We start from the raw sequence: 11,800 nt of genomic DNA on the forward strand, positions 1-11,800 counted from the left end.
CCCTCCCCTGGGGCCCTCCCGGAGCATTTCCCATGATGCGCTGCAGAAGCTGTTTACAGGGCTGACACGGGCCTGGCTGAGCTCCTTGAGAACAGAGCCCTGCCTTATTTATTTTCAGTCCATAGAGAGAAGCTCAGAGAATGTGAGAAGGTAGAGGAAGAGAGAGAAGGGAAGAAGGAAGCAGAAGGAAGAAAGGAAAGAAGGAAAGGAAAGAACAAGTCAAGCAAAGACATTGGGGGATAAATCATTCATTCACCTACCCACCCATTCCATCACTCGTTCAGCAAATATCTACCAAGTTCCTACCAGGCCCCACTCTAGGCACTAAGGATATCGTTAGCAAGCTCAGGGGACCGGTGGCTCACTCTCTGCATTTCCAGGTGACTTTGGTGTGTGCATGTGTATGTGTGTTGTACATGTGCATGCAAGGCCTTCTGTGTGTGAGGGCTTGCTGCCGGGGCACCTGTCTTCTCTGGGGCCTGGTGCTTTTAGCATCTGTCCCTGGATCCTATTGCAGCCCGAAATAAGGCTGTGAGCCACGACAAGGCAGGGGCGACTCTCGTCAGCTGAGGCCAGAGCTGGCTGCAGGGCACACCCAGCTCGCTGACCGTCTGCACGGACGCTGACCACTCAGCTCTCAGCTTCCCGACAGAGGTGTTAATCTGAGGGTCTGACACCCCCTCCTGCCCACTGTGGCTCCATCTCTCAGGTACCAGGATCCAAGGGAAGCTTGAGGGCTGTGGGTAGTGGGAGGTGGAGAGGAGTAAGGACCCCACAGCAGAGACAGGACCCTGCAGAAGGGCTGGGAGTGTGGGGCCTCATGGAAGCCTGGATCCTGAATTGGGAAGGGAGGGATCCTAAGCTCTGGGTTAAATGGGGAGGGGTGGCTAGGATTCCAGCTGGAGGGTAGGTTTTGACTGCTCAGACTTCAAGGTCTTTCAGCAACAGAGGGAACAGGGACCTTGTCTGTAAAATGAGGGGTCCTTCCTGATGTCTGTGAATTTCTGTAAGGAGAGTGTTTGTCAAGAAACAGATCTAGAAACTTGGAATCCTAAGTGATCATGGAGCATGCTTCACCAGCTCATGGGCCCCACCCCAAATGCATGTACTTGTGCTCATGTTTGCATGCAGTTTTAGGTGGCACAGAGAGACGCCGAGCTGGAGAGCCGCTTGCTCACACTTACCGAGGGAGTCAGGGGGACAGATTAGAATCCAGGTTGGAAACTCAGCACCCAATGACCTGGGGCCGGGTATGGGAGGGGAGATAATGGATGGAGGCAGGTTGCTCTTCTAAAAGAAGGAATATAGAAAAATCTGGCAGCAAAGCAGAGGGGCACAGAAGTTGGTACGGCTGTCAGGAGACTCAAGGGCTCTGTCTTCTCTCCTGAGGGCAAGGTAGGGACTCTGGACTTGGGGCCTGCAAGGCTTCTCTGGGGCTTTGGACCTCATTTTATTTTAAATCACCTCCAAGATTCCTGGGACACGCCATAGATGCAAATGGGGGACTGGTGGAGGAGGAAGAGAAGCAGAGCACCACGGAAGTGAGCCGAAGGGTGGGGCTACGAAGGGGCTGATGGCCCTCCCAGCTTCCTTGCACCGGCCTGTGCCCCCAAGCTTCAGAGCCGATTACTGGGGACATGAGGGGCACACCTTGCAGACCCCAGTGCAGCCCCAGCCTAACCAGCCATGCTCCTCTCCCCCAGACTTCAACCTTCAACCTCTTTAAGCCCCTGAGTAGAGCTCACCCGAATCAGTGGACAACAACAGTCAGACACCCCCACCTCCCCTTCTAACGTCCTAGAAAAAACCCTCGATGAGCCTGTGCTTCCTTAGCAACCTGGAAGCAGATCTGCATGACCTTGAGCATCTCCCTTGCCCTCTATGGACCTCAGCCTCCTGTTTTTTTGCTTGAGACTTGGGTGAGATACAGCTGTGTGGGGCTAAGGCTGGGTGGACCAAGGACTGGGAGGAACAGAGGCAGCTGGGCCCATCTGTAGGGGTGTCTCCTCCACAGGATGATCCCCAAGGAGCAGAAGGGACCAGTGATGACTACCACGGGGGACCTCACTGAACCAGGTAAGGCTGACCCAGCCCCTGTGCATTCCTCAGATCCCATCCTTTCTTGGTCCCAGGCTATAGCCACTCAGCATGCTGGCCCCAGGCCTGGGCAAACAGGTGTGAGTTCCAGGCCAGCCTGTGGAATCTGCCGCCTGGGCTGGGAAGTTTCCCGAAGCATTGGGAGGGGCCTGGCCGTGATTTCGGGGCACACGAGAGCTGAGGTCCAGTGCCAGAGACTGGGCCCTGGCCCCACCGGAGTCATTCCTCAGCCCCAGATTGAGCTCTGAGGGTCCCAGATCGAACCCTACCAATGGCCCAAGCCTCCCACATAATTGCCCGTGTTTTAACTCGGGGTCTCACTGGGCAGCCACAGCACGAGACGAGGGGTCGGGGAGAGTGGGGCAGGGGGGCAAGAGCAGGCTGCCCAACCTGAGTCAGACTATTTCACTTAAAAGCTGACTCAGCCAATGGATAAACCACCTAAAATACATATTTATCAACTTCATAAGACCTCTTACAGAACTCTTGGCATAATTTTGGAGCCTTTATTTGGCCTACTTTAGAGCATTTCATATATTTTAAAAACAATTCAGCTAAGTCAGAACTCTCACACTTTACTGTGAATCATAGTGACATGGCACTGTTGCTTAAAAGTACAGATTACTGGGGGAGTCAGGGGGCCCATCAGAATCCAGGTTGCACAGCTCAGCGCCCACGGACCTGGAGCCGGGTATGGGGAGTACAGATTGGAAGCAGCTTGTTTATCTAAAAGAAGGAATATAGAAAAACCTGGAGGCAAAGCAGAGGGGCACGGAAGTGGGTAAGGCTGTCAGGAGGCTCATCCCAACATCCCTACCCAGGAGCTCTGATCCAGGGGACCTAGGGAGGAGGCCAAGCATTAGCCGCTCAGACAAGTACCCGGATGGTTGCCATGCAGGAGAGCAGTGAACCAAGCCCTGAGAAATCCCTGCCTAAGGGCTTCACTGCAGTTTTGCCTCCTTCAGAGTTCTAAGTGTTCCATCATGTGTATAACTTCATCTGTGAGGCATACTTTTAATTTGTTTTGTGTGTTCCTGTCTCCTTTTGTTGGTTTCATTTTTTTTTCATTCCGTGATTTTCATGCTGAAATATGTAAGCTTTGTGAGAGATTGAGGCTCTAAATAGAAGAACCAGGCAATGCACTTTCTTTTCTCTTGTCTAATTAGTTACAGACCCCCCAGTGTTGACGCACATCATTTATGCCAGACTGGAAATACATTCTTTTTTTTGTTGATTATGGCTAGAGTATTAATTAAGGACAACTTTGAAACTAAAGAAAAGTAGAAAGGGAAAAAAAGTGCATGAGCTCATCACCAAAAGACAGCTTTTGTAAAATAATAATAATACATCATTCTTGTGTGCTTACTATGTCTCAGATACAGTGCTGAGAGCATTTGTACTTTTTGTTATATATATAACCCTCACAACAGCTCTGTAAATTAGATATGATTATACACATTTTTTAGAAGAGAAAACAGAGACTCAGGAAAGCCAGGAAATCACATCCTCAGTAGGTGCAGAGCTGAGATTTGACCCCAGATCTCTCTGTCTCCAAAACTGCTCCTTTACCACATGGTTACATAAATAAAACATTCATTTTATAAAATATTCAGACAAAACAGATATGAATGACTTTGAAAGCGAAAGTTCCTCATAATGAAACCATCTGGAGATAACCATTGTTAACAGATTTGTGTAAATCCTTCTTCTGTTCATATATAAACATATTTATATAAGTGCATATACACGTGGGCTGAATACTATACACTGTGTTCATCATCTTTTTTTTCACTTTGCAGCACACCACATCTTAAATTTTTTTTCACTTAGCAGCATACCACAGACTTCTTCCCATCTTAGTGTAATTTATCTCACCCCTCCCCTCCCCTCACTCCCCTAGCATATAAGATATTATATATATTTATACACCCTCCCCCGACAAGGAGACCATGAAGGCTTGACTAAGGTTAGGGGTAGAGCCTGAGGATTCCTTAACAAGTGACTTGTTGAGATTGCACGCCTAGGAGAAGGGAAATGACAAAAGCAGGACTGGGCAGAGGAAAGTAAGGAAGTGGGTTCCAGAGCGTAAGTTAATTGCCCTATAGAAATCATCTCAGCTTTAGCAGGGGGCTGTTGCAGCCTCTACTCACCAGGGCAGTTCTCTGCAGAGGTGGCCGTAGTGAGCTGTTAGTCACTGATAAAGGGTGTCCAGGAAGCATCCGTAAGACTGATTCCCCGTTTTCATAATCTGACACCTCACTGCAGCAAACATCCTTGTATGTATATCCTTGGGCATATTTATTCAACTTTTCTCCCCAAGGATGAATGCCTAGAATTAGAATTGCTTAGTCAAAATAGGTTTCATCTATAGCTTTTTTTTTTTTGTCTTTAAATATTGAGCTCAGTTCATCTGAACAGCACTTGTGAATATATGCCAGGGGGCTTTTATTACATATTTAGGTATAAATGGTCTTTCATCTGTTTAAGACAGAGTGCATTGTCTCGTTTGAAAAAAAAACAAAAACAGTGCAAACAATTTCCAGCCCTCCTCTTTTGTATATCCCATAAATAGTCACTGCTCATATTTGGCATGTCTCCATGCAGATTCAATACACGCATAAGCATATGCTTATTTTTTTAAACATATGAGTGGGATCTTAGAATACAATTCTTCAGAAATTTACTCCCCCCCCCCCCCCCTTAATCTATAGTGGATTTCTTTCTGATTCTAACATGTAGAAGTTTCTTTCTCTGCATTTGCTGAAAGAATGAAAAAACCATCAGCCTCCTTTTTTAAAAGGTCATTTAGGATTCCGCTGAATGGAATGAAGCACCGCACTTGCATGGCCTCAATGCTGACTGGTGACCACGTCCGATTCCCTGACCCATTCATTCTACTGTTCTCTGGGACCATTTCAGCAGCCGCTCTTCTCAAGCCTAAAGTACTTCCTCCCCCACATCCATTCTCAGCTAGTAACCTTGCTTCTTATTTCACTGAGAAAAGGAGCCAAGAGAGGCTTCTGCGAGCTCCCGCCTCCACATCTGTCCATTTGTTTGCATCTGTGTCCCTGTTCTCGGTTTTCCTTCCTCGTGTGCTGGATGAACTCTCCTTGCACCTGTCTGAAGCCACCACTTCTAGCTGGGCGCCGGACACCCTCCCTGCCCTCTCCCCTGCTCTAGGACATTCCTTCAGTAATTCTCCTCTTTAAAAACAAGCAAGCAAACAAACAAATCCCTCTTGTTTCCATAGCTGCCTCCAGCCGTGGTTCTTCAGAGTACAGCTCCTCAAAGCTGCTGTCTTTACTTCCCTCCTCTCTCTCTTTTTAACATTTTATTTAACCAACTTACACACACACCCCCCAAAGTAGAGAGGGCAAGCCCCTAAGGTCCCCCTTTTATTCCTGGAGTCCAGAATAAATCCCAAGAAACATGTCATTCCACCCCCCAAACACTTCACAATGCCTCAAAAAGTAATAAAAAGCACATTTCCTTACATTTAAAGGTATTAACACACTGAACAAAATGAACAATACTGATTTAATACTATCTAATAATCAGTCCTGTAGTCAACTTTCTCCAATTTTCTAGTTTGTTCACGGTATCTAAATAAGAGCCACTTTGGATTCTAACATTATCTAGTTTCATGTGTACAACATTATATTTCTACTTCTGTACACATTAGAGCATGAAAAGTGAAAGTGTTAGTCCCGACCAACTATTTAAGACCCTGTGAGCTGGAGCCCACCAGGCTCCTCTGTCCACAGAATTCTCCAGGCAAGAATACTGAAGTGGGTAGCCATTCCCTTCTCCAAGGGATTGCCCCAACCCAGGAATCAAACTCTGGTCTCCTGTATTGCAGGCAGATTCTTTACCATCTAAGCCACCAGGGAAGCCCATACACTGTAGCATGCTCACCACCAAAAGTATGGTTTCCACCTTTCACCACAGTTGACCCCTTTACTCATTTCACCCTCCCTCTTGGCCCCCATTCCCTTCTAGTAACCACTACTCTGTTCTCTGTATATGCATGTTTGTTGATGTTTGGTTTATCATTCATGTTGGCTTTTGTTTATATGTTTGTTTTTATATTCTGCATATGAGTGAAATCATATGGCATTTGTCTTTATCTGACTTATTTCACTTAGCACAGTACCTTCAAGGGCCCTTGTTTTTATTTGGTAGCTATGTCTCTTAAATCTCCTTTAATCTAAATCACTGTCACCCCCTCCTTTTTTTCCCATGTCATTGACTCCTTTGAAGAAACTGGGCCAGATGCTCTGTACAAGTCCCACATCCTAGATTTGGCTTGTTGCTTCCCTGTGGTATGGTTAAACTGTTCCTCAGTCCCTTTTCTCTTGAACCTTTTCCAATAAGGCTTTCACACCCAAGTACACCACAGGGACTGCTTTTGTGGAGATTACCAATAATAGCCCCATGTTACTAAATATAATGGTCAATTTTCAGCCCTCCTCTGACTCGACTTGTCAGCAACATTTGACTCTGTTGATCAGTTCATTGTCCCTGAAACCTTTTCATCCTTTGGTTCTAGGACACCACAGTCTTTAGATTTCCTCCTACTTCTCCCCAGGCTCAGGCTGTTTCTCATCTCCTCGATCTAAATGTTGGAGGCTCTGGGGCTCAGTCTGTAGATCTCTTATGCATCCTCATATCCTTGGTGATCTCAACCAGCCTCCAGGCTCAGAATGTCATTTAGAGGCCTGGAACATGAACCTATGTGGATCTGATTTTAGAGATGACAAACAACTCTGCCTGTGCTGTCCCCACATATCCCTCTCCTACCAGTGTCCTCATCAATTTTGACACTCCTCTCTTCCAAAAGTCTCCCTTTGTTGGGCCAGCATGAAATGTGCATTTTGCTGGCGGGGAAAGCACAAAGGATATGGATAGGCCCCCAAACTACTGACAGTCATCAGCCCCGAAGTCCTTCTACATGGCTGTAATGACTGGTCCTAACTATGAGAAAAGAAATCAACAGAACACTCTTCACTAAAAAACAATGATAGCAAATACCATTTGTATACTCCCAATGTCCCAGTTTTTATATCAAGTCAGTTTTTTCCCCAAGCACTAGACTCATATATCCAGCTCCCTCATCAGCATCTCCACTGGGATGCCTACAAGGCTCTTCAAATCTTATTCTCAGTTTTGGAAACCATTAGGGGAGTCTGAATATGGGTTAGGCATTACATTGATATAAAACAAAAATTCATTCTCTTGAAAAGGTAGAGAGCTTTGAATAAAAGCAATTTACAAAGCAGCTATGCTATGATTTCATTTTAGTTAGAAAGTCACATGAATATATGGTCAATTAAGAAGACAGGGGGACTTCCCTTGTGGCTCAGTTGGTAAAGAATCCGCCCGCAATGCAGGAGACCTGGGTTCAATCCCTGGGTTGGGAAGATCCCCTGGAGAAGAGAAAGGCTCCCCACTCCAGTATTCTGGCCTGGAGAATTCCATGGACTATATAGTCCATGGGGTCACAAAGAGTCAGACACGACTGAATGACTTTCACTTCACTTCATGAAGACAGGAAAGGATATACACTAACGGGTTAGGAATGGTAATCTCTGGATGGTAGAAAATGGTGTTCTTCTTTCCTTTTTCTCTTATGTCTATATTTTCTAACTCTCTTCAATGTACATATATGGTGTTTTGGTGGTGCTAATGGTAAAGAAGCCACCTGCCAGTGCAGGAGATGTAAGAGATGCAGGTTCGATCCCTGCGTTGGGAAGATCTCCTGGAGGAGGGCATGGCAACCCACTCTAGTATTCTTGCCTGGAGAATCCCATGGACAGAGGAACCTAGCAGTCTACAGTCCACACAGTTGCAAAGAGCTGGACACTACCAAGCAACTTAGCATGCACACACAGCACATGATGACAAAGGCTATTTTACCATGAAAAGAAGACATGTCTAGACCTGAATGCTTGGTCTTCCCCACACCTCCTCCTCCTCCAGCCTTCCCATCTCAGAGAGCGGCTGCTCCATCCTCCCAGCAGCTATTGCTGTCACCTCCAGTCCTCTCTCTCTCTCTCTCTCTCTCTCACATCCAACCTCTCAGGGCCTTCCTTCAGAAGATATCTGAAATCTGATCATTTCTCATCACCTCCACCACTATGGGCACAGAGCTGCACAGGAGATTCAGGGACTAAATACACCTGGCCAAAGAATATCTGAAATGATGCTTGATTTCAGCATCAAACACAGGCAAATCACACTCAGAGGAGTCATCTCAGCCCATTGGCTGGGCAAAGAATCCACAGAAAGACACCCAGTGTCAGCAAGCCCAGGGGGAAACTGACATCCTTGTACATAACGGACAGTGCTGTGAAGAGATCCCCTTAGAGTCAGCAGCCAGAGTATCCTGCAGGTTTGGCAGTGAGAGCTCTCTCTGCCCTCTCCCACAGTTCCTCTGCTGGACCTGGGCAAGAAACTGAGCGTGCCCCAGGACTTGATGATGGAGGAGCTATCGCTGCGAAACAACAGGGGGTCCCTCCTCTTCCAGAAGAGACAGCGCCGCGTGCAGAAATTCACCTTTGAGTTTGCAGCCAGCCCGCGTGCTGTGAGTAAGCTCCGACTGTGCTCACAGGGAAACTGAGGGCCAGTCATCAGCCAAACTATGAGCCAAGTGAGAATGTCTGGCCCCTATAGGAGCCCCTCAAGTCCAACCAGGGGATGACTATGGCGTTGCCATCAGACTGACGCCTGCCCTGCTCTGTGATCTTAGAACAGAGTCAGCTCTTCAGGCATCTCTCCCCAGACATGAAACATAAAGTGGGTTGGACAGGGTGAGCCGTGGAATGAAGGGACTCTGGCTCCTATGATAAGTGCCGAAGGACAGTCAGGTGCTCTGGGCTGAATGTGCAGCAAGCAGGATTTAGATTAGACTTGAGCTTGATCTAAGATGAAGAATACAGAACACCTCTCTCTTCTTCCCACTGGAAGAAGGTAAAGTCATCTAAAGAATGGGGTTTCCCTGGTGGCTCAGTGATAAAGAGCCCACCTGCCAATGTAGGTGACGGTTCGATCTCTGGGTCAGGAAGATCCCTTGGAGAGGGAAATGGCAGCCCAGTCCAGTATTCTTGCCTGGGAAATCACATGGACAGAGGAAGCTGGCGGGCTACAGTCCATGGCTCACAAGAGAGTCAAGACATGACTTAGTGACTAAACAGCAGCAGAGCAAGGAAACAAGAATGACCTGCCCTTGGACTTCAGAGAGGCGGCAAGCAATCTCAAGTACTTCTAATGAACTCAGGGCCTGCCATCCGGTTCCACTCAATTTCTGGATGAAACAGGAGATGACGAGAGGGCACCATGTGGCAGAATAATAAAAATGACAAAACATCTACCTTTGCTATGTGCCTATGACAGTGCTAGCTAAGCAGTTTGCATGTGTCATCTCATTTAATGATCAGAGAGTGATAGTGTTATCATCATGCCCACTTTACAGAGAAGGAAACTGAGGCTCAGGGAGGTTAACACAAGTCCAGCGTCAGTACAACAGCAGCTGCTAACATATATAAAAGCACTTCTCTGTTCCAGGGTCTAGCACTCTACATTATGAACTCATCCCCCCAACATCCTTGGGAGGTGGGCTATAGGATTATGCCCCTCCCCACTCCCTGCCTTTTTTAGTGGAGGCAGAACCCTGGTGAGCCTACCTGTGGTTTACTTGCCACCCTCCCCCCAATCCTACAGGTCGTGGCAGGAAGTGCAAAGGAGAAGGGGACTGGAACAGCAGAACCTGGGATGGTGAGTGTGGACAAAGACCTCCCCAAGGAGGGGAAGCCCAGGGGAAGGGGCCAGGCAACTCAGATTCTCTTGAGCTTCACCCCTGTGCCCAGGTTGCCAACAGCCATGAGGGGCAGAACTACCGCTCTGAGCTCCACATCTATCCAGCCTCGCATGGGGGACCCGGGGATGCTGAGTCCATGGCCTCCCGGCCGGTGAGCACCTACAACCCCAGTGCCCTGGCACCAGGTAAGTGGCCTCCCCATGTCCCAGGACCAGGGCTGGAGGACCAGAACATGGGTGTATTCCCTGATGGGGCAGAAATAGCACCCAGAGAGTATCTAGTCCATCTCCTTACACACACACACCCCTCTCTGCAGATACAACACAAGCCCAGAGAGATGCAGCCATGTCAGGTCACAGAGCATGCCAGAGATGAGCCAAGACTAGAGTCTCTGCCCCAACTTGCAATTCCCCTGCTCCATCCTCCCCATTTCCAGGGATGGGGAAAGGTCCTCTTTGCTGGAGAGACTTTGGCATCACATTCCACGCCCTCCCTTGACTTCTCTTTCCTAGTCCTTCCTTCCCATCCCCAAACAGTGTCCATGGGACGGGTGTGAGGGCCAAAGGAGAAGGGAACCCAGGCAGCCCGCTCGCCTGCCTGCCACGTGCCATACTCCACCCCTAGGTTATGCTGAGCCACTGAAGGGCATCCCACCCGAGAAGTTCAACCACACAGCCATCCCCAAGGGCTACCGCTGCCCGTGGCAGGAGTTCATCAGCTACCGGGACTACCTGGGCGAGAGCAGAAGTCACACCCCAAGCCTGGCGGAGTATCGAAATTTCAACAAGTAAGACAAGGCTGGGCTGCTCAGGGAGAGACCTGGAAGGAGGATGCACTGGAGCCAGTCACAACCACAGCAGCAGCTGCATTTCCTGAGCACTTTCTACATGCCAGGCTCTACCCCAACGCCTTGTATACAAGCAGACCTCATGGTTCCTGCTAAAACACAATGGAACGCTTGTGCCTTAGCACATAGTAGGTGCTCAGTAAATGCACAGGGAATGAATGTCTGTGTGTGGCACACATCTTGTTGAATCCTGCTTCACAATAGTGTGGGGCAGATGTTACAATTTTTCCCATTCTGCTGCAGAAGAGGATTATTAACAATCTGCCCAAAGTCACATGGCAAGAAAGCAATGGCAGGGCTGGGATCCACACCTGGGTTTGTTGGACTCCAGAGTCCAGTTTCTTGTTCTTCATCACTGCTGTGTGCCACCTCCTTGATGGATGTGGAAGTGAGAGTCCTTCCCCGGGTGGGGGCCCCAGATCTCACCAGTCCTAGGCCAGTTCAGCCTTTCCCTTTCATCAATGGCCTGGAAGAGTCCTAGAAAGTGACCTTGAGGCTGTCCCACTGTGGGAAGTGGCAGTGAAATGTTGCACACCAGAGGTGAGAACATTAGATAAGTGGCTCATAGTGTTTAGAGCGTGGGGCTTCATCAAGGGCTTAATGCAATCTCTACCCCTGGCTGTGTGACCTTGGGCGAATGGCTTAACCTCGCTGGGTCTCCAATTCCCACTTGTAAAAGGAGACTCTTATAGTATCAATACCTACTTCATAAAATGGTTGTGAGGGTTGCATGAGAGGCCATAGGCAAAGTTTCTGGCAAGTGAGAAGCTCTCAAAAAATGGTAGCTTCTATTATTACTATTTACAGGTTATTATTATTTTCAGGGGAGAACTTGAAAGGGATAAATTTAATGTTGCACTCTAGGGGCCTGAAAACAAATCACAGCAGGCAGGACAGGAGCCTGGCACTGGAGGAAGGCATGGGGCTAGAGGATGCATTTCAACTGCAATTGGCTTCCTTAGTCTGCTGCTATTTATGAGAAATTCTCTGCTGGCTTGGGCTGCATTAAGCGAGAAACTGGAGGGTCCACAGAGAGGAGG

General features: G+C 48.2%; 1 protein-coding gene across 2 annotated transcripts in view; it reads left to right on the forward strand.

Annotated features, from left to right (window-relative positions):
- Positions 1-11,800, forward strand: part of MYOZ3 (myozenin 3) — a 23,206-nt gene continuing 11,406 nt past the window's right edge. The window contains exons 1-6 of one of the 2 annotated variants that reach the window (XM_020885119.2): positions 1-380; positions 2,015-2,076; positions 8,526-8,680; positions 9,817-9,870; positions 9,963-10,098; positions 10,538-10,700. In XM_020885119.2, the coding sequence (XP_020740778.1) occupies positions 2,016-2,076; positions 8,526-8,680; positions 9,817-9,870; positions 9,963-10,098; positions 10,538-10,700 (569 nt within the window). In that variant the 5' untranslated portion in view covers positions 1-380; position 2,015. The other variant, XM_020885121.2, reaches the window with a different exon arrangement.

This window comes from Odocoileus virginianus, chromosome 3 (genome assembly GCF_023699985.2).
Source record: "Odocoileus virginianus isolate 20LAN1187 ecotype Illinois chromosome 3, Ovbor_1.2, whole genome shotgun sequence".
NCBI lineage: Eukaryota > Metazoa > Chordata > Mammalia > Artiodactyla > Cervidae > Odocoileus > Odocoileus virginianus.